This window comes from Pempheris klunzingeri, chromosome 19 (genome assembly GCF_042242105.1).
Source record: "Pempheris klunzingeri isolate RE-2024b chromosome 19, fPemKlu1.hap1, whole genome shotgun sequence".
NCBI classification, from domain to species: Eukaryota; Metazoa; Chordata; class Actinopteri; order Acropomatiformes; family Pempheridae; genus Pempheris; species Pempheris klunzingeri.
Window position 1 is genome coordinate 7,191,569 of NC_092030.1, and position 21,853 is coordinate 7,213,421.

At 39.1% G+C, this 21,853-nt stretch overlaps 1 protein-coding gene across 6 annotated transcripts in view; it reads left to right on the forward strand.

Annotated features, from left to right (window-relative positions):
- LOC139218562 (uncharacterized) overlaps nucleotides 1-4,244 on the forward strand; it is a 28,253-nt gene extending 24,009 nt beyond the window's left edge. For all 6 annotated transcript variants that reach the window (XM_070850170.1, XM_070850172.1, XM_070850175.1 and 3 more), the window contains 2 exons: nucleotides 982-1,057; nucleotides 2,463-4,244. In XM_070850170.1, the coding sequence (XP_070706271.1) occupies nucleotides 982-1,057; nucleotides 2,463-2,535 (149 nt within the window). In that variant the 3' untranslated portion in view covers nucleotides 2,536-4,244. The remainder of the gene's footprint in view (nucleotides 1-981; nucleotides 1,058-2,462) is intronic.
- The last annotated feature ends 17,609 nt before the right edge of the window (nucleotides 4,245-21,853 follow it).

Here is a 21,853-nt window from a genome sequence, read left to right on the forward strand (position 1 = left end):
ATATATTCATATTATCATTCAGTGCACTCTCAGTGCCTCTGGTTTGTTTGTAACATAGCACCGGCACAATGTAGAGCTCTAATTTGATTCAGAGTATCTAAACATGTGGCAGTGTATTTAGGCCTGACACTAACCTACAATGACGTGGAAATCTCTTTAATTTTTGAAGAAATCAAAGTGAAATGACTTTTATTGACTGAATATTATCTTGAATAATTGCCAATAGACTAATCAGTTTTCTAATAACAAATATACTAGACTTTACAGCTAGTCATGGCCAAACATAAAAACGACAGTGATCCATGGCAGTCTATAGCTCTTCTGTTTTGGGTGATGAGCTGTGGATTGTTAGTGTATGTTAATATTACAGATTTTATTCAGCACCAACTGAATGCATGTACAGCGGGTTTGCACAACCGTAACTGAATGGCTTTGTTCCGTGGTATTACTAATGTGTGGCTCAAAAATTTTAGATTATGAACTTTAGGTTAAGTTTACAGAGTAAGTTACCACCTCGCAAGGTTAAAAGAGAGCCACCTTCGTGACTATGGATACCCACAAATCTCACCCCCTGAGCCCTGCACCTCTTTATATACATAGACAACAACACAACTTGGCAAGTCTTAGTTGACAACTATATGTTGTATTTGACATGATACAGGTTTTTAGCAGTACAACACCAATTTTAGTAGCAATTTTTTGTCGAGTCTCCCTCCTCTCAAATGTGCACCAGGGCAGGTCAGTAAAATGTTGGTCAGATATATACGTATGTCTGTTAAAAATTACTGGATTTAATCAGGAGTCCATTAGTGTTTAGGTGTGTCATTTCAGACCTGTGAAGACCCTGCGTTGATCCCCTGAGGTTGACATTTGTAGTTTGGAGTGTGTGAAAACACTACCAAATATTTTTTGTACTAACAATGGATTTTAATTCAATTAATTTTTAAACTTGTTTCTCTCTTTCTCAATCTGTCTCTCCAGGAAGTATTATAGCAATGATATGTGTGTTGAGCGTAGTCGTCGTGGTGTTTGGGGTGCTGTACTACTTCAAGATTCGGTGAGTCCAGAGCTCAACAGTATGGTAATCTTAATGTGCTGAAGGTAAAGTGATGACATTTTTGAAAACATATGGAATTATGTAGTAAACAAAAAAGTGCTAAACAAACCATAATATATTTTAGATTTTAGATTAAGTAGCCACCTTTTGCTTTGATGACAGATTTGCACTCTTGCAAATTAACAATTAACAAGTTGTGGGAAAATCTTTCTATTACTACTTTTTATCTATTCTTTATTATTTATTTATTTTCTAATATATATTTTTTTAATTTATTTATTTTTTTGTGTTTTGTTTTTTTTTTTCATTTTATTTTTGAGGTCCCTGACCCCGGTCCTTTAAAAAACAACTGTTACACACCTGAGAGCGCCATCTTCACCATAATTCGTTGATTCCGCTGTCCCGGTGGCCCACTCCAGTAGACACCTGGCCTCTTAATGATCCAAACCCATTTGTTACTCAAATGGGGGCCGAGGTTTCAGGGTCCAAACCTGGAGCGGACACACAGAGATCTGGGAATCCAGCTTGAAGGACCAAGTAATAATGTCAGAGTTATAGTAAAAGTCTTTATTCAGAAAGCACACAGTCACAGAGTGGTTGAGTGAGGAGCTCAGCCTTACAAAGAGAGAGAGTACAGTATTTATACTTTCAGGCAGCTGATGAGACATTTCATTCCAGTTTACTTACACATAAATCACAAGACTAAAAGTTCTACTTCTCTATTACACTGTCACACAGATCACCATCCACCGTGATTCTAAGAAAAACAAGTTATGCCAGGCTAAAACATCTGTTCCCAGAACTAGGAGTTCCGTCCTTGAGAGAGAGTTCATTTATACAAGATATGAATTGTAATACAAAACACAGTGGAGATAAAAAGTAGTAATACAAAGATTTTCCCACACAAGTGTTTCTTGTCAAGCGTTAATTTGTGGAATTTCTTGCTTCTTAAAGTGTTTGAGACCATCAGTTGTGTTTTGCAGAGGTAGGGTTGGTTCACAGTTCTATGCAGTGAATCGCCCTATTGGACTTCTTCTTCAATTTATATTATGGCAAGAACCACTGAACCAATAAAGTAAACTAAACTCAAGTAAAAAAAAAACAACAGTCCATCATTACTTTATCATATGACAGTTAGTCCATCTAGAACTTTGAATGTGTCCTCAAGTGCAGTCGCCAAAACCATCAAACACTATAAAAATCCTGCTGATTTGCTGGTATGTCTTCAATATTAATCTACAATGTAGAAAATGATAGAAATAAAGAAAAAGCATTTAATGAGAAGGTGTGTCAATTTTTTTTGAGTGGAACTGTATATTAGAATTATTCCCTGTCAAAATCCTTTCCTTATTGTCCATTCAACTTCATCTCTCATTTGATTTTCTCTGATTCTTCTCCATTCCAGACGGACATCCTATGACCATCTAAGGGACGCAAGTGAGCATGGTACTTTCAGCAACCCCATGTATGACCCTTGAATCTTAACTTTTGACTCTTGATTCTGGGAAGTGGCCACCTAAACCGAAGGAGAGTGTATTCATATAATAATCAGAGTGTGTTTATAGTGTATGGACAATGACTTCAAGGTGCTCACAATCTCTGAATGTGAACTGCAAAACAAATGTGACATTTCTATTGATCTTTTTTCAGTAGTAGTAACAGGCTAAAATCACAGAGAATACAAGTGTGTTTATTAGAGGTATCCTGAATCTCACATGATATAAAAAAAACTTCACTTCTTTCTGACATGTACAAAAAGGAGTTGTTTATGTGTGTTTTTTTATGGTAAAAAACTGAAAATTAACCAACTCTGAGCAATTTTAAAGAGATGGCTAAGTGTGTAGAAGTGGAAATGTGCCAAGGATAACATGACAGTGACAACAGGGCCATCAAAATGTTTGACTTGCAAAGTTATGAAAAGCTCAAGTTTCTGCAAGAGCATGCATGAAGTGCAAATACTACACAACCTAATATATAAAATAATATACTTTTTATTATGAATTATTCTTATAGACACCTGCGGAGATATGTTTTCCTCAATTAAACTAAAAATTGAAACTGAAATTATTACATTTCTGTAGCAAACATAGGTAAATGTTCAGACATTGAAGTGTTCCGTTAACCTACATCCGGCAAGTTCAGACCTTAGACACATTTCCTGCTTTTACGTGTGCTTTTATAGTGTGTAGATTAGGAGGAGATGGAGAGGCTCACATCTGTAGTTAGAGGAAATGGAAATTCTGAGCAAGTGTTGAAAAGGACAAATAACCATTTTAGCTTTTCCTGAGTGGATTGACAGCGAGCCGAGGTCTGAGAGAATGAAATCTGAGATTTTAAGGAGAAAGAAAAACAGAACAGAAAATATTTTTTTTTAAATATTTTGAGTACTTGAACCAATAACCTAGACAACCTGGACCTGTTTGAAGCAAAAAAGAGCTAAGAATTTCTCCTGGGAGATGGAAGCAGAGACATTTTAGGATAAACAAAGGGCCACCGTTAGTGTTAGCGGCTACAACAACCCACAAATTTGAGGAAATTGTCTGAGATTTCATTCAATTCATTTTCCAATTAAGTTTGTTAAAGTGTGTTTTTCCATCCAAGGATTTTTTGCGCAATCAGTCCTGATTTGAATATTAGAAATTGAACGGTGCTACATTGGTTTCATATTGCTCTGAATGGTGCAGAGGGAGAGAGAGGCTAGCCTTTAAAAGGAGGATCTATGGTTCAAGCCCCTTGTATTCATCCTGCTGAAGTGGCCTTGAGCAAAACACTGAATCCCCTCCTGCAACTTTTTATAAGAAAAGATTCTTATTTCTTTAGAATTAAATAGGACTTCTTCAATCTTCTTAGAAAATCTTATTTTCATTAAATGTGGCTTTAACATTATGCGGGGCAGGGAATTTCAATTCTCTCGTGCCTGATCAACTTCAACTACTATTTAAGTTTTTTTTATTATTGAATGCTAATCACTGAATTAATGTGTAAAGTTTTTCATGTTTGTGTGATTTTGCTGTATGTGCAGGTTGGATTTCTGATCGCACTTTTCACTCCACTTCAGTATTTGAAATAGTATTGTTTGTTTGCATTCAGGCGAAGAATATTCTGACAGTTTTGATGCTTTTGATTGAATTTTATTGTTTGGAAAGATTGTACTAAATTGTTTGCACAATAAAAGTTGTATGAATAATGAGTGAGTGTGCATATGACAAATACAAGTATAAATATGCATTCATATGCTATCTTAGCCCTGCTAGTGGCATGGCTCCAGGGATGGCAGTGTCAGTCCACCACTTGTAGGAAGTTTTGTACACACATGCATGGTGCCCAAAGGATGAATGCTACTGACTTTCCAACTTCAAGTCAACTTACTTAAAGCTCAAATTGCTTATATTCAGTATTCACAGTCCTTAAATTAGCCACAGACTGCCACTGTTAGTGTTACTGACAGATATGAACTCTACTCAGGGAACATACTCTATGTCAGACGTGCATCTCTTTCGAAGCAGCAGGAAAAAAGATGAGAGGAGTAAGAGTCTCACAGACTGGCAGTGATGCTCAGAGAAAATACTGCAAGTACAGTGAATAAGTGGATAGTTTCTCTGCAGTTCATTCCCTGCTCTCTTTATTCAGAGACTACAAGGAGCAGAAACAGGAAGACGCAGTTTCCTCTCTCAGTCTTCACTTGCAACTGTTTGCAACCACAGTCTGACAGCGTGCAGCATAAACTCAATAACAGAGAAGTGCCTTACACACTACGGATACTCACCGTTTAAAACTATGACCCCAACTGCTCGGACAAATTGTTTTTCTAAAGATTAAAAATGGAGTGACCACATTCTCCCTCAATATAAAAAATGGAAAAAGTTTTTAGTATGCAAGTATAGTATACAGTATACAAAGTTCTGTACTAGCGTTGGATAATTTGAATTAAAACGATCGCAATACTATTAATTTTGCAATAACAATGTTCACGACAAATAATAATAGTTGCAGTATAATTGTAATGTCAGCTGATGTGTTCAGACACACAGCACACAGCTCTGTATTGTGTCTGTCTGTATGATACCACAGTGCTAGAGGAGCACATAGAAGCAGAGCTGTGGCTGTGGTCTGTTTGCTAATTAGCATCATGCTAAACACATATCACAGCTGTTTTGCTGGCATATAAACCAAGGTATTATGCAAATTTAAATTTTGGTCTGCTGGTGGCGCTACAGGATCCCCAAAGTTATAAGGATTCATCCTTGTGGCACCATGGAGACATTGTCCAAAATTTCATGGTAATCAATCCAACAATAGTTGAGATATTTCAATCCAGAACTCAGACAGACTAACACTGCCATCCAGCCCCAAACTTTAAAATATTTACACACATTTATACTTTGAGGCTTTTGAGTAATAAACTTTAAGTAGAATGTTGGAAAGATGTGATGACAAAAAGAGATATAAACTGAAAATGATGAGCAATTAAGACAACTGAACCTCACAGGCAGCATTTAATGAGGACAATAAACCATAACTCTGGTTTAGTGCCATCAAAACCCCACTCACACATTCACACACACACACAAAGTACATCCCACACACAGACACCAGGTCTACTAACAGAACGGAAACTGTTGGTTTGCAGTTATTTCCATGGAAGAACAGGTTACAGGTTTCACTTTCTGTCTCACTGAAGCTTCACTGCTTCTGGTCTCTTCTCATGTTTACACTTCTAGCTCTTATAAAGTCAGAAAACACTTAACGGCATGTTTGGTGAACTCTAGACTGCACTGTTGTAAAGCTGAACACAGAGATAAATGATAGAGAGGGAGATTTTAGAGATACAGCGAGAACAGTGACATGAATTTTGGCGTCTGTTTTACTATATGTAGTCTTTTAGGAAGCCGACCCCTGCAACCTCACTCCTGTCCAATGATCCAAATTCACATAAATACCAGTGGTGATGTGGTGACAACTAAAAAAGCAGAACAGCAAAAATAACGTTGGGGAATTTTTCAAATGAACTGAAACCATTCTCGTTTTGCTTTGATGAGATATGTTCACAAGCACCACATCAACACATACAGCAACACCCACACAGCCCCGCAGTGCTTAACTGTTTGGTGCACCATAAAAACATAGAAATCCCCCGATAAGAGGCTAGTGAACCCTGTCCCTCTTTAGTAAAGTACTTTTTCCTCCTCTGTAACGGTGATTTACTGAACTGTTTCGTGCTACTTAGTGTTACATGCATTAGTGCTGTCGCGACACCCGTGCAGACGGCTGTATTGATTAAGAATAGATGGATAAAAAAACAGTTCAATATTAGTATTGTTGCTAATGCCAAAAGTTCCATATTGAGATCAGCATTTGCAGCAAATCAGTCTCTTTCCACTGTTGGCAGTGTGAGCTGCTTCTGCCAATTTGTCAACCCCCTGAGTCGCAGTTGTTGTTACTGTACTTTGCAAGGGATTTTCATCACCAGCAGATGTCACTAATCACCAGGAGGAATATGAAGCTCAGAGAATCTGTGTGTGTGTGTGTGACAGCTCTTGTACTTCTATCTTCCTAAGGACCAATTATGCTTCTAGACAGTTTTTTTCAAGTGATGACATTTTGTCAGGTCCTCATATACAGCTGCATACTGAACAAACATACCTACACAGACACACTTGCTAACTTAAAATTAGTTTTAAGCCAAAGAAAAGTTATTTGATGTATGTTTTGTTTTCGATGACATCAAACAACTCTAACTCTTTGTGCATTATTTTATCTTTCAGGAGGTTATTTTTTGGGGCAAGACATTTGTGAACACTGAAACATTTTGTGTACTACCACTTACTACTACTAAAATATTTTCAGGGAGTCAATGCAATTCTCTGCTTGCCCTATTGATTTACTATTAATTTACTGCCTTATCAGTAAATTAACACACACACGCGCAACACATGTATACACATTAACACACCACTAATTAGACTGAATGAAAACATTCCATTAAGCCACATTTTTGTTGTTTATCTTCAAGTCCTGACAGCAGAGTTTCTTCATACTTCACTCTGATTCCCAAAAGATAATCAACAAAACAGAGGAATTTGAGGTTTATTTATTTTGGAACAATTTTTAAAGCAACACATAAATGCACCTAATTGAAGTTCAACAGTGGTTTTGTCAAAAGACAAGAAGGTTTTTGTCCACCTCTAAAACAACAAATACGAGTGCTTGGAGGCCTTGTCTCATCCCGTGCTGTCAAGGAATATTCTAAATGTAACCATACATTTAAAAAAAAAAAAGTCCCTAACGGAGCACTGCTAATGTTTGTGTCTGTCATGCACACAGCATCGAGTCCGTCTGGGTAACAACAGAGGATTTTACTTCTTACAGAGCTCCGTCTTTCTGGTTTGCCAGCTTGTTTGTTCGTTTTTATGTTTTATCTGCTGAAATCCTCTGTTGTTACCTGTGTTAGAACTATACACTGTGTACACATGACAGATGCTAAAAACAAAGATTAGTAATTAGACACTAGTAGTTCCATTTATAGCCTGAATAAGCTGTGGCGCATGTTGTGATATTGCTTATTCGTAATGCAATACAAGTTAGATTTAACGTTGTCAGCACAGGTCTGTAATGTAGGCTACTTTGTAGTTTGCCACAACGTTGCATAATGACAAGTACCGATTCAATCAGTCAGCATTAAAATCAATATCAAAGTTATTGCTCCAGACGAGTACATTTTGCACGTTACATGTTCATTGTAGCCGTGCGCAAAAATAGATAATAGATGGACAAATGATAAGATATCCTGCACAGTGTCCAAAGCACAGTGCCCATTTACCAACAATCTTTCTATCTAGAAAACATTGTACCTGACATGTTGATGATACTTGGTGGGAGATGAGGCTTCTATGTGTGGAAATGTGTCTTTAATGCAGGAAAAGTATAGGTGTGCCTAAAGACGTTATCGATGTCTCAGTAAGCCATGACAGTCGGCCAGTGTACACAATACCTTCCACCTGAAGCTGGCTCACCTAAAAGGAATGCACACATCATTAATCCTATTAATCATCCCAAACCTGTTCATGCTGTGACAAGGGTCTATTGACGTTGTGCGGCTTTCTATTCAATCCCTTTTCACTTTTTTAAAATGTTGACTAAATACATATCAGAAGTCTCTGTCCTGATCAGTTCACATGAGCCTGCTATACAATTCTCAAAATTTGAAGCACATGTTGATATTTTTGAAGTGCAAAACCCACCACCATAAAAAGTGTAACTAAAGGTGACTTGTGAAGAAATATTGTATTAAAACACATTGTGAATAGCTACATTTGGACAACGCAATCATATTGTTATGAGCACACCGGAAAGCACAAATACCAACATAATCTGACTAGTTTCCTCCAGCTCTTGCTAAAATGTAGGCACAAAGTGGTCCTGAGCTGCAGATGGCCAGATCTACCCAACGCGACACCTTCCCACATCTGCAGACGGGAAGGTGAAAGACTAAATAATGGAGCGGGAGCACATCAGACGACGTCAGAATGACTGAATCTATTGGCAAAGTTACAGCAAATGTTTCACATGTAATGTATCTGCAAAACTTACATTGTTTTCCATCTATTTTTACCACAGTCTTCGCTTGTATCAACTAAAGCACTTTTCTACAGTCATATTCAGGCAAATCCAGGAAAAAGTCTTGAAGCAGAAGAAAGGACATATTTAATTTTTTTAATACTTGGTTAAAAAATAACTTTCCCAGACCTTAACTAAAGTGCTGAGTAACAGATCACCTCCCTTCTGTGGTACATATACGCAACACTTCCTGCCTGGAAAAACATTGTCTGTGAATCGTCCAGGCAGCAATGAAGCCTCCACCAGTTTCCCACAACATGCTCTCATTGTGATATGAATAAACAGAGTTTAACATCTTGGTGACTTTCCATGTATGTCTGAATCAACAAGTGGAATCTTGATACTGTTGCAACGCTGTCTGCTAACACCGAGACTGAACTAGTTAACGATGAGTCATGATTTTTCAATCAAACCGTCATTATTACTAATGATGACACCTTTCATGGATGTGTCAGTTCAGGTTTGTGAGGCAGGTCAGTGACTATAAGGTTGTTGGTTCAATTCAAACACAGAGCTGCCAGAATTAAAAAAAAAAAAGCATTTGTCATAGTACCTTGGAATAAAAGCGAACATTTTGGTTGCAAATATACAGTATAAGTTCTCACTGAGATATTGTCTGAGTTTATTCAATGACGTTTGGCCAGCACGATCTAATAAACTACTATAGAGTCCACATGCTAAGCAACTCCTATTTGAGTTGCTCTCAGAGGCTCACATCCATAACATTACACTGAAGTGGTGGAAGAAGCATTTTACTTATGGCATAATTTCTATATTTTTAAACTTTGGCCCTGTTTTTACTTGTTTTGGGTTTTAAGTGAGGCTAAAACATTTTGATCGCCCCCCTGGTGGTTTCCGTCATTTACACACTGATATATGTTCAAGTGTTCACTTCCTCTCATAAATTTGGTTTTAATTAGTTATTTGATGCTATGACAAAGGGTGTGTGACATAACTGACAGCTAATCCTAACCTGCCCCGACCACTACTGCATGGGCTCTGGCTCCACATGATGTCACCAGCGCAATATGGCAGCACTCATATCCAGGATATTACCTTTATACATTGGGAGGAAGTGGTTGCGTTACCTCAATATAGTCTAAGTTAGGTAGTTTTGGAATTAGTCTGGTAGATTGACTGGCTGGTAGCTGAAAATGTGCTACATTAACTGTAACCAAATCCTTTGGGGGAACTAAAAGCGCTTGTTTTTCGAAGTCTGATGACAGTACGGAAAAGGATCCCTACAGAGAAGGTTATCACGCTCCTCAGAGCCACCAGACTCCATTGGCAAAAACATTTTACCTCACAGAAGGCAGGATTTGCTGTTGTCTACTGCTGCCTCGATCTGTTAGTTTGTTCGTGTTTTAGTGGGATTGTATTGCTAATTTTGTAGTAATTCTTCAAGCAGTAATTTTACCTTGTGTGACTATGGTATTTGAAATGTTAGTTCAGATTCGTTTTCTGTCTCCATCACTAGCAGCCATGGCTGTTTCACGCTGTTTGAGTCGACAACACAAAGTAGCCTGAGGGACACCAGATGGTGCTGCTTCATCCCGTGGCCTCACTTTTTGGTAATTTGTCATAAACTTCAACGATAGAATTACCATAGTTTTACATTATTTGCATATGTCGTCATATATGAGAAGACCCAAAATGAAAACAAGTGGACTATTTCATAACTATAAGCAAATCATTTACATGAAGGTATAAGGCAGCTCTGTGCTGTTAAAATAAGCAGCAGTGAGGTGACATCCTTCTGGAAATGTTGGAAGACTGTCCTTATTAGAGATGCTTAGTAACCAAAAACCAGACACAGCTTACTTATTTTTATTTTACATACTTTAATGAGGTGAGCATGTTATCTAAAGCATGCCCTGTTCATGAGAAGGGGAAATTAAGAGTGACAAAGCCAGAAAGGGGGATTTTTACTGTCTCCTTCTATGACCATGGCTCAATTCCCAAATCATCTGTGTTTCTGTCATGCGAGTTTCAGAGAAGGATTATCATAATTAACAGTTTGGTTTCCTTGTGTTGTCTGACTTCATCAGTATTGTTAACTTGCCCTAACACACAAGATAAAACTTCCTGTACATGACTATACCTGAGAAAAGACTGGTTGGATGACGGTAATTACTGACCAAAGTTAGGATTTTCCCCTGAGTGCCTCTGGAAAAATAATGCTTAATGTGGTATAAGTTATTTCTGACTCAGACCTGATTTACTGTATCTGTAAGACTACATGTGACACATGAATGTGGGTTTGTTAAGTGTCTGAAGTGGCTTTATGTCTCAGGCGCGTAGTGTGTGTGCTGTGGTGATGATGCATTTACTTTAGTTTGTGTGTGTGTAGGGATGCTTTTCTGTGGTTGTAGTAATGAAGAGAGTAGTCCAAGATTCATTCAAGATGTTTATGTAGGTTTACGAGCTCGGAGTCTAACATCACAGGCATAGATGAGACTAAAGAATACAGAGCAAAGCTTTCACATATAGAATTGTCTGTAAACTTTTTTTCACTTTGTCATTATGGGGTATTGTGTGTAGATTGATGAGGGAAAAAAATAATTTAATCCATTTTGGAATAAGGCTGTAACATAAAATGTGGAAAAAGTGAAGGGGTCTGAATACTTTCCGTACCCACTGTATATAGGATTCCACAAGCAAGATCTGGTTTCAGGTATGTGAGGGGGTACCCCAAAGATGGACTTAACCTTTACATGAACTGACCATCGTCCAGACAAAGTGGAGTCAGGAAGATAGAATGCTGACTTGAGGGGAACGTGCATGTTATCTAGGACACATGTCCCTGCAGCATGTTACATGAAAAAGACATTCTAACAATGTGTTTTACCAGCAACTTAGACAACAGCCATCACAGTGGTTGCAGATGCAAATGTATTGTCACATTATGGGAGGCTTTTTTTAATGATATTATACATTGATGCGCATATCATTGCGTTATGATATGTTCAGATTAGCCAGTCAATCAGCTGTAACACACACCGTAATGAACATACGGCACATACATGTTCTATTTCTAAATGCAGTTACAATTCAGTTGTGGCATTTGTAGCACGCTAATATATCTACATATATACATCAGACACATCGTTTGGTCTATAAAATAATGAATATAGAGGAGTCTACAGCCAGTAAATCTTTGGTATGTTTGCAAAAATGAAAAAGTCTCTCTGTCGATCAGCCATTTATAGGGAAAAGTCCTTTTAGGGTCAGTGGGCATCTCAATCTACTTACATAATTCGCCTCAGACCTGAGCACTGTTTTAGGGGGGCTTGATCAAAACAGACACCCCAAGCAAACAGAAGGAGCTACAAGTGCAGCAGCAAGGACCAGAGCACTCACTGGCTTCCCATCAGCGGAAACAGCCATTTGTGGGAATGCAAAATCAAGCTAGGGGTACTGATATCAGGAAACATCTTTTCTCCACAGATGTGGGTCCACAGCCGCCATTTTCAAACACCTAAAGGGTCAAACAGCACAGGGGTCCAGAACTAGGCTTTTACGGCTGTACGTGTTTGTGTCCCCTTCCTCTCCTGTCTATAGCTCCGTACAGGTCTTCTGCACTTGATCCAGGCTCCACTTACAGAAAGGTGGCTTCTGGTTTGCAGATTGCTGAGAGGTTTAGCGAGCTATGTTAAGCTTAAAGTCGGGGTTTTCAGTGTCACTAAGGTGGCTCCCTTTTAATTAGATAACTATGGTAATTTATGATGCAAACTTAATGTGGTGTGGCGCTGTAAAACCCCTGTAAAAGGCACTACCCTCTTTTCCCTGATGATATTCTCTAAGAGTGATGTTATGCTGTATATGCAAATCACGATGCAAACTTGTTGTGCTGTACATTATAGCAATGTCACCGAACAAAGTCAGGCAGTTACGGTGGCGCCAACTGTAGCACCACACTGTCAGAAGAAATTACACGAATTGGTGGTGATACAGAAAATGTGTAATGTTATACATGCAGAGCATCCTCACACTGAACAGCTGCACAGTCAATAGTTGTTCATCAAAATTCATTTAACTTTGATTTGACCAAAAACTGCAGTGATTTCCATGTCTCCTTCATTATGGGACAGTGTCAGAACTAAATGTTTGACAGTTTTCATATTTCTCCATTATAATGACCAGTTCTTCTTTATCCAAGTAAGCGGCACGTGATCGGTTGCTCCCGTTTGTTTGTTTTTCAGTCTTTAGTGAGAGAACATTCAGCAGTTTTGTGCAAAGTCAATAGCATGGCTTGGGTCTTTTAAAGGTGCTGTTGCAGTGACATTTAGGTCAGTGGTGGAGTGTTGTCTCCCACATTGGGCCAGCTAAGGGTGGGGCATGACACAGACAAACACTGCAAGACAAGAACAAACCAAAAACAAAAAAACAACACACACAACAAATGATATTCAGGAACTGTTCAGATCACTGAGGAGAAATTGCAAGAAAATCTTTATTTTGCACTGTGAAGTGTGTGGAATGTGTTTTTGGGAATTAATAAGTTTAATAATTTATCACAGTTTTTGTGGATAATGAGTTTGGTGGATGATTATGTAATTTAAAAAAGACAAAAACTGCATCTATGTTAATGTTTACGCTGGTTGCCATGGTTCCTCTGTCAGTTTCACATGTAATGGGTGAGGTCTAATTTTCCAGAATTGTTGCGTTGATGCATGTCCTTGTGTCCTTAAACTCCTAATTTGAAACCTTTTCATGATTCATCTTGTTTATGATTCACCCAGAAGCATTCGAGTGATTTTCGTGAGGTGAAGAGGGAGTCACACAGTGGTGACAAACACACACACACACACACACACACACACACAGGTTGGATCAAAGTGCTGCTCCACTCTGAATCTACTGTGACATTCCACTGATGCTCAATACTCCTGGGGTCAGACTATGTCTTGGATATTTTCTCCATGACCTCATGCAAACATCATTGTCCATTTAGAATTTCTCGGCCATCTCATCACAAACCCTACTGCCAGACAACACAGATACAATCCAATCCCAAGGTTTTAAAATTATTTCTTTCTACACTATATGGACATGACAACTATACTGTGTTAATGTTCAATATTAATAAACATAATGTACAATATACACACACACAAATCAACATCTGAGGTACACAAGGTAGTATCGGATGCAGGAATATGAACTCCATGTACACCCTGCAGGAGTTCCACTTTTAAAAAGTAAGTTAATACATTTGTACAATTTAAACTCCAACATTTGCTTTTACTCTGAAAAAAATATTGTGTTGCAGTATCGTAAAATATCTGTACCTCTACCAAAAAAAATACATAACTCTTGAACGAAAATAAATAACTTTGCCACTGATTCGGCATTTGGATGATCTGTAAGTGTGTGGTAAACCTCCTCTCCTGCCCCTCCCCTCCACTCCAGCCCTGGGCAACCCAGTCTTGCCCAATCCTCCCCTCTGGTCCCCTGCCCGTCACAGCCCTACCCAGCCCAGCCTCTCTGACCCTGCAGCGTATATGAACAGCAGCAAGTCTTGCATGGAGGTCAGACATCTTCCTGCACTGATCACAGCTGCACAGAACCCCATTGACTTTAAGCAAGATTAAAGAGAAGTTAGTATAAACTATAGAAAAGATCTGGAAGGAAACAGAAAACTGGTAAGCTTGTTTTAATGTTTTGGATTTATTTCAATCATTTCAATTGAATTTTGATTCATATTTTTGTTGTAATTGATATCTTAAAGCGCAATAGCTTTATCAGCAACACCAACTATGTCAGTATATACCTAGAAAATGACGTTTTTTCTTAATTACATTAACTGCCGAAGAGATTATTGCAATTCTCCAGTGTAAATGTCTCTGAGACTCTGACAGTGTCTTGTTTCTGGCTGTGTTTAAGTGACTGTGCTTTTGTTTGTGGCTTCTCTCCTTTGCAGACAGGAACCAATCAGAGATGGAGCTTCTGACAACCGCCCTCGTCATCATCCTTTTTACAACAGCCTCCTCTAGTCCGGTAAGCCGACCATGAAGCTGCATATGAATCTTCCTTCCTCCTCCTCCCTCACTGCTCTCTCTCTCTCTCTCTCTCTCTCTCTGTGACTGTGTCTCACTTTTCCTATTGTTGAGTTTTCTCGCGGCCACTTTCACAGCTACAGTTTTCAATCATGCACTACAGTCACTGCAGTATTTCTTTAGTATGAATATATTACAGATTTTATTTGGGACTCTCTGGTTGACATCCTCTCTCTTTGTTGTACAGTAATGTAAATATTGAGACCAAACCTTACATATGTTGAATTTGTGTGAATTGAATATGTCACTAAAACTGCTAAATTATCAGTATTACAGTTCGTGTCAACCAGAACATTCCTGTCATGGGGTGTACAGTAACACTGTAACCTCAATATACTTTGTTGGTTAATTTCTACATATTTCACTGAGTTGTGTGTGACTACTTGTATTTTCTTGTACACAGTGAAAACTATATCAAGATCGATTTTGCCAAACCTCACTATTTACACCAAATCATTCACAAATTACACAGAGCTCAACTGACAGAGCTCATCCATTCTAAAACCTTCAAAAGCCGAAGTGAAATTAAAAATAAATGATCAGTTTCTATATTCGTGGTGTTTGTTTTGACATATATGTTACTACTACTACTGCTAACATGCTGCCATGTTAGCAGCCCCTTTATTAATATTGTCCATTAATAAGGGTTTTGACATTCTGGTCATTTGCCATCATCACAACTGTGCACCGGAGAGCTGTAGCTAGTGATAGACAGTTGCTGTGTTAAATGCAGTCGGAGCGCAATGCTGAGTGTGCAAACGTTAGCAGGCGAAGCTAAGTAGCTTCTAATTTTTGATTGGAATTATTCTCTGGTTCTACAAAACACCACGTGTGCTTGTTGAAAAAGTTACCATTACCAATGTTACCATTGTTAAAATGATATATTTCTACAATGCCGGCTCATCGTTTGAGGTACGATTACGTTGTGTGAAAGGCTGTAATCACAATTTTTTTTTTTAATAGCTAACAATTACTTTCTATTATAAAGGACACTGTACCTCCAGCATTGGCACTAAAAGTACATCATCCAATAAAATATGTGAATTATATATAAAATATATGATAATAATAAGTAACATCTGGGGATAGTTAGCTGGGAAATCAGACAGGAAATTGTGGGCTTTATTTGACCATATTGTCTGTAACGTCATTTGATATTCCCTTAACAGATTGGTCAGTATCGTCATTATGATGCTGACATCACTGACAATGACCGGATGCAGGGGTGGCTGGAAGGGAACGACTGGCTGTCTTGGCAGTCTACTGGATCTTCCAGCTATGACAACTCTTCTCCAGGGTTGTTTCAGACACTGGATTCATCCAGTGAATCTAGTGAATCTAGTGAATCTTCACAAAGTCAATCTTCAGAGGAGTCCTCGGAGGACACTCAGACCACACCAGCCATGACCACCGATGCCATGACAACCATCGCGACAGAAGACGGGAGTACGTTCACCCCTGAACCAGACACAATGAGCACAGATGCGATAACTGTGATAACGCCGCCACCAGGAACTGCTGTCGTCACATCCCCCGGCAGTGTGACAGATTGTGTTACTGACGAGATTCCAACAGCAGCTCCCATCACAGAGAACAGAGGAGACAACTAAGCAACTGTAAACAACAATCAGTTCAAACGTATCTCGACAGATCCTCAGTGGGGCCACAAAGGTCAACTAGACTAACTAGCTACCAGTATCACTAACCAAGTCCTTTATTGACCACTAGATGCTTGATACAAAAATACTATAAGTATTTTTGTAGAAAAACTGATTTTGATAGTTTCAGTTTTACTGATGTGCATCTTTGTAGCAATTTATTTTCATTTTTCCATCAATGCCACATTGTGGCTCATAGAAAGGAGAGAAGTTGTGTTTTACCCTTTCAAAATCAGCTCCTATTTTCTTATCATGTGAAAAACAGAATGAATGGGTATCCTCCGCCCCAGATTGATCCACTACTTAAAATAACAGGCAAAAAATGTGGCATTTTAATGATAATGCCACATTTCACACTAATTAGGGACACTGAAAGTGGTTAACTCCTGGATAAGATAGTCTCAAAGCTAATTTTCAGAATTAGAATTTTAACATCTGGCGCCACAACTGGTGATTTGGAAGTTGTACTATTAGCAACCAATATATCAGCTGATATATAGTGTATACATTATTAAATTATGGCTTCACTATACATGTTTGTTTTTTTCTGATATGTCATGTAGACTTGCAGTGTTTTGGCCATCAAATGGTGATCATACAGAGCAACTTCGATTGACACCAGATGACTTAGATATGTTTATGTTAATATAATCTAAGCAAATTTCTGTCACGTTTCGCCTGTAAGTATTCACTGGTCGGGGAAGTGCAGCAGGATCCTTTGTTGGATTTCTTCCAGCGTGCCAAAAATAGTTAACTATAATGTTTCTACATAGATCTGAACTACTGTTTTTTTTATTTCTAATTTTTGTACTTCTTAAGTCTAGCACCTGCAACACAAGTTAGTACAAGATAGTAAATAACTGTTGCCACATATTCTGTATATTGCTCGGAAATGTTACACCAAAAAAAAAAAGCTTGAGCATCCAGAGTATGTACCCACAGCAGTGTGTTTACAGCCTGTGGAGGGTGTGTGCTGTTTGTCTTGTTAACTCTCATCTCTTGTCTGTACATGCTGAATAAGAGTTATAGCCACAGTGGGTTGCTTTAATTATGGGTTGTAAATTCATCTTTCCCCCAAATTAAATATGGCTTAGAGGGCTGAAGACAATACCTTAATGGAGTCAGCTAGTTTCTGTTTTAACATGTGTTATATTTCATTTTGTTGAACTGGATCCAATGTGCATGGATTGAATGCATTGTGCAGAACAGTATTGATTTTTCTTGTAAGGAAAAATAAAGCTTCTAAATTACAATGAAATTGTTGCATTTGTAAAATCATTAACTTTTGCTAGAGTTACTGATTAGAGTTTAAAGGTTTGTCAAACATGTTTTGAGTTTTAGTGATGTTGAATGTAAATCTAATGTTTTGTATTTTAAGAGCATGAAGGGAGCTGGAGACATATACAGTCATATAAATACAGTCATATATTTCAAACTCATTTCTAATGGGGAAAAAATACATACTTTTGACCACCATTTTAAAGCAACATTTGCCCCGATAACTGTGAATAATCGACAGACATCACGGTTTTTATTGGAACAACGTCCTACCAAGGAAGCAAATTTGGGTGAGCTGGAACACAGCATCACAGCAACACTAAATATTCCTCATATATGAGCACCAACTCATATATGGCTCAGACTATGTCCTGCTTAAGTGTCCTTCACAAACACAGCACGCTCTTTTCATATGATTTGAAGCGAAAATAGGGAATATTGCCAGTCCCCAAAGACATTTATTACATGACAATTACAGTATCATCTTTTCTATCTCATTATTGATAATAAAATCTGAGGCCTTGTTATTCAGCCCCTGTAAAAACCATTGCCTGTTCACGCCAACAATTACGTAAAATAGAACACTGCCTGTATTTCAAACCTTTAACCTTTCAATCCTAAAATGTGTTTCTAAAAACAAGGTCTGATGACTGCAAAACATCCTGTTCATCCCCTTTAACTCTGAAAATAAAAATCTATCTTTGTGTTTTCAAAGCAAGCCAGTGGAATGGAAGCACTGGCCTTTTGATGGCTCAGCTCCATCTAGTGGGGACAGTCAGATATTACTGCCTATGTGCCTGTGACTTCTACAGTCTGACAAATCTCCTGCATGCAAAACCGACTGTGAGCCAGAGCACTTAAAAATTAGAGACTTTCTATTCCTGAGGGGAGCACTACACAAGACAAGCTGTGGCAGGTCCACTAAATAAATGTTGTTTTTTCTTTTTCTTGATGGCTTGGACTCTGAACTAAAAAAAAGATAAAGATTTGATTAACTGATCACGTCTCAAATCCCACAACGCAATTACACAGCTCTCACTATGACTATGATCAATATAGTAATCACAATTAGCCCGTAATCCCGTTATTATTTTAGTCATGAATCATACATAAAAGCTGAGCTCAAGCATAGCTCCAACGGTGGGTGAGCTGTCAGCAGGCCTCCCTGAAGGAGTGACACGATGCTGAGGCGAAGAAAATCGCAGGATTAATCGAAGATGCAGGATTAGGACATCCTTCAACGACTAAAAAGTGTAAGGAACACTGGTTTTTAAAAGTCTGAGAGGGACTCCATTAAAGTCTTCAATCAGCATGAGAAGGTCAGATTAAACCAGTGGTCCTATTTCTCATCCATCCTGTTAGGATCCCTGTGTTTTTCCCAGTTTCCCGTCTCCCCCCGTCGGAGTCGAGGAGGTCACTCCAGGTCAACAGCCCACACACCTGTTCCAGATTTCCAATCAAGCCACCTTCACCTCTCCAGCCCCTAAAAGACCGGCTCAGTCCTCTACTCTCTTGCCAGATCGTCCTTTTCCCATTTGTGGTAAACATCCGGCTACAAGTAACTAGATGTTCAAAAATCTTACCTCTGTTCTCCTCGTCTTCTCAGATTCCCAGCACCCGTTCCCTCACCAGCCTGCTCCTCCTCGTCTCCGCTCCGGCCCTACCTTCCCCTGGCCTGCCTGTTCTCGCCCCCTGGCCCGGGGACACCAGTTGGCCTCCTGCTCTTCTCGCCCTGGAGGCCGAGCTCCAGATTCCCCGCTCCCTTCTACTCGATAAACTTGCTTTTTCTTCTAACCAGATTCGCCAGTCTTCTGTGTCTGCATTTCGGGGTCCAGTCTTAACACATCCATTTTGGAAATTTCATGTGACAAATAAGATGAAAAGAAGGGGACAAAAGTACACGTAATAGTATTCAGTGTGTGCATCAAAATACCCTTGAAGGCCTACAGTATTTTAATTGTAATAATCTATCAGACAGTTACTAAGCTACTGCCCTCTGTACAGCTCATATGTTACTGAACAAACAATACAAAACTGGGACATTCAACATGAATTCAAAGCCCTTAAATAAATGCAATGTTAAATACACTGAACAAAAATATAAACACAACACTTTTGTTTTTGCTCCCATTTTTCATGAGCTGAACTCAAAGATCTAAAACATTTTCTATATACAAGAAAAAACATAATTTCTCTCAAATATTGTTCACAAATAGATGGCCTAAGGGTGACATTAAATGAAATACAGCTCATTAGGTAAACATACATTGACACTCTAAATGCTATAGAACTACTAGCCACCGTACCTTGAAACCTTTATCTTCCACAATGGAAAATGGTTGCGCATCCATAACGATCATATCCACCAATGCAGCATCAAGCTTTTGCTTCCTTGACACTGTAAAAAATTCAGCATATCAAGAAAATCAGCGCAGAGCAAACTTGTAAAATGTGGGATTTGAACTCATAACCTTTGGATCCAAAGGCCACTATGTTAACCATTGAGCTATCAGCTATGTGGCTATTTGCACCCACCATCATCCACATGATACAATAAATAATTACCGGCAGGAGGAGGACTGAAAGTTCAGTTCGTTGTCTGAGGTGTTTCAACATGATGGATGGACAGGAGGTGTCCCATCATGGAGGAGGTGTTGTCATGAAATGCCAACTCTTGTGGGCAAAACAAACACCGCACCTTCTACAGAAAGAAAAGAAAAGGATAAACAATTACTTTTTAAAATGAAACATAAGCCTACTTCTAGTTAAAGACATCATCAGTAGCTAACAATAATAGTACACTTTATTTGTTTTAAAGAATTCAGAGACACTTTGCGTAATAAAGACACCTCTCTGTCAGAACAGCAGACAGAGAGGTGTTTGGTACACGGGATACAGCTGTGTTATGGCCATAAGCGCTTTAACTGCGCTAAATAAACAAGTCAAAAGATTCTTAAATGTGCTGCCCCCCCCTTTTTTTTAAAAAAAAAAGAATTGTATTAGCATGCATACCCATAATAACAATAAAGCATATATTTACACTTGAAAAACAAAAACAGGAAAACATCTTACATCACACAATAGTAAATATTGTACAATAATATTACCTTATTAGGAGAAACCAAGGTGAAGTGATCCCAAGCCACAGAACGTTTCTTACCAGAAGCCATGGTAAAGAGCAATGAACTCGATTCACACAGGGCAACAGAACTGGTCGGGAAGCGTCGTTTGGGATCCATTTTTCTTTTATAGAGAATAGCGCGCCCAAGTGTTCAAACAGATGAGTGACGTCAGGTGATCTCTGAACCGTGGTTCGACCAAACAATGCATTCGGCGCTTCGGATGTCATCAATCACGTGATCAGCGTCATTTGACACACGCCCCGGAACATTGTGCCGAACCACTCTGCTTCACAAAGGTAAAACAAGTGCTGAAGCGGCCATCCCTAAGGGTCAGTATCAGGTGTGACCACCATTTGCCTCACGCAGTGCAACACATCTCCTTTGCATAGACTTGATCAGGTTGTTGATTGTGGCCTGTGGCATGTTGGTCCACTCCTCTTCAATGGCTGTGCCAAGTTGCTGAATATTGGCAGGAACTGGAACACGCTGTCGTACACGCCGATCCAGAGCATCCCAAACATGCTCAGTGGGTGACATGTCTGGTGAGCATGCTGGCCATGCAAGAACTGGGATGTTTTCAGCTTCCAGGAATTGTGTACAGATCCTTGCAACATGGGGCCGTGCTTTATCATGCTGCAACATGAGGTGATGGCCGTGGATGAATGGCACAACAATGGGCCTCAGGATCTCGTCACGGTATCTCTGTGCATTCAAAATGCCGTCAATAAAATGCACCTGTATTCGTTGTCCATAACATAAGCCTGCCCATACCATAACCCCACCGCCACCATGGGCCACTCGATCCACAACGTTGACATCAGCAAACCGCTCACCCACACAACGCCACACACGCTGGCTGCCATCTGCCCTGAACAGTGAAAACCGGGATTCATCCGTGAAGAGAACACCTCTCCAACGTGCCAGACACCATCGAATGTGAGCATTTGCCCACTCAAGTCGGTTACGACGACGAAGCACGCTGGTGAGCTTCCCTGAGACGGTTTCTGCAGAAATTCTTTGGTTATGCAAACCGATCGTTGCAGCAGATGTCCCGGTGGCTGG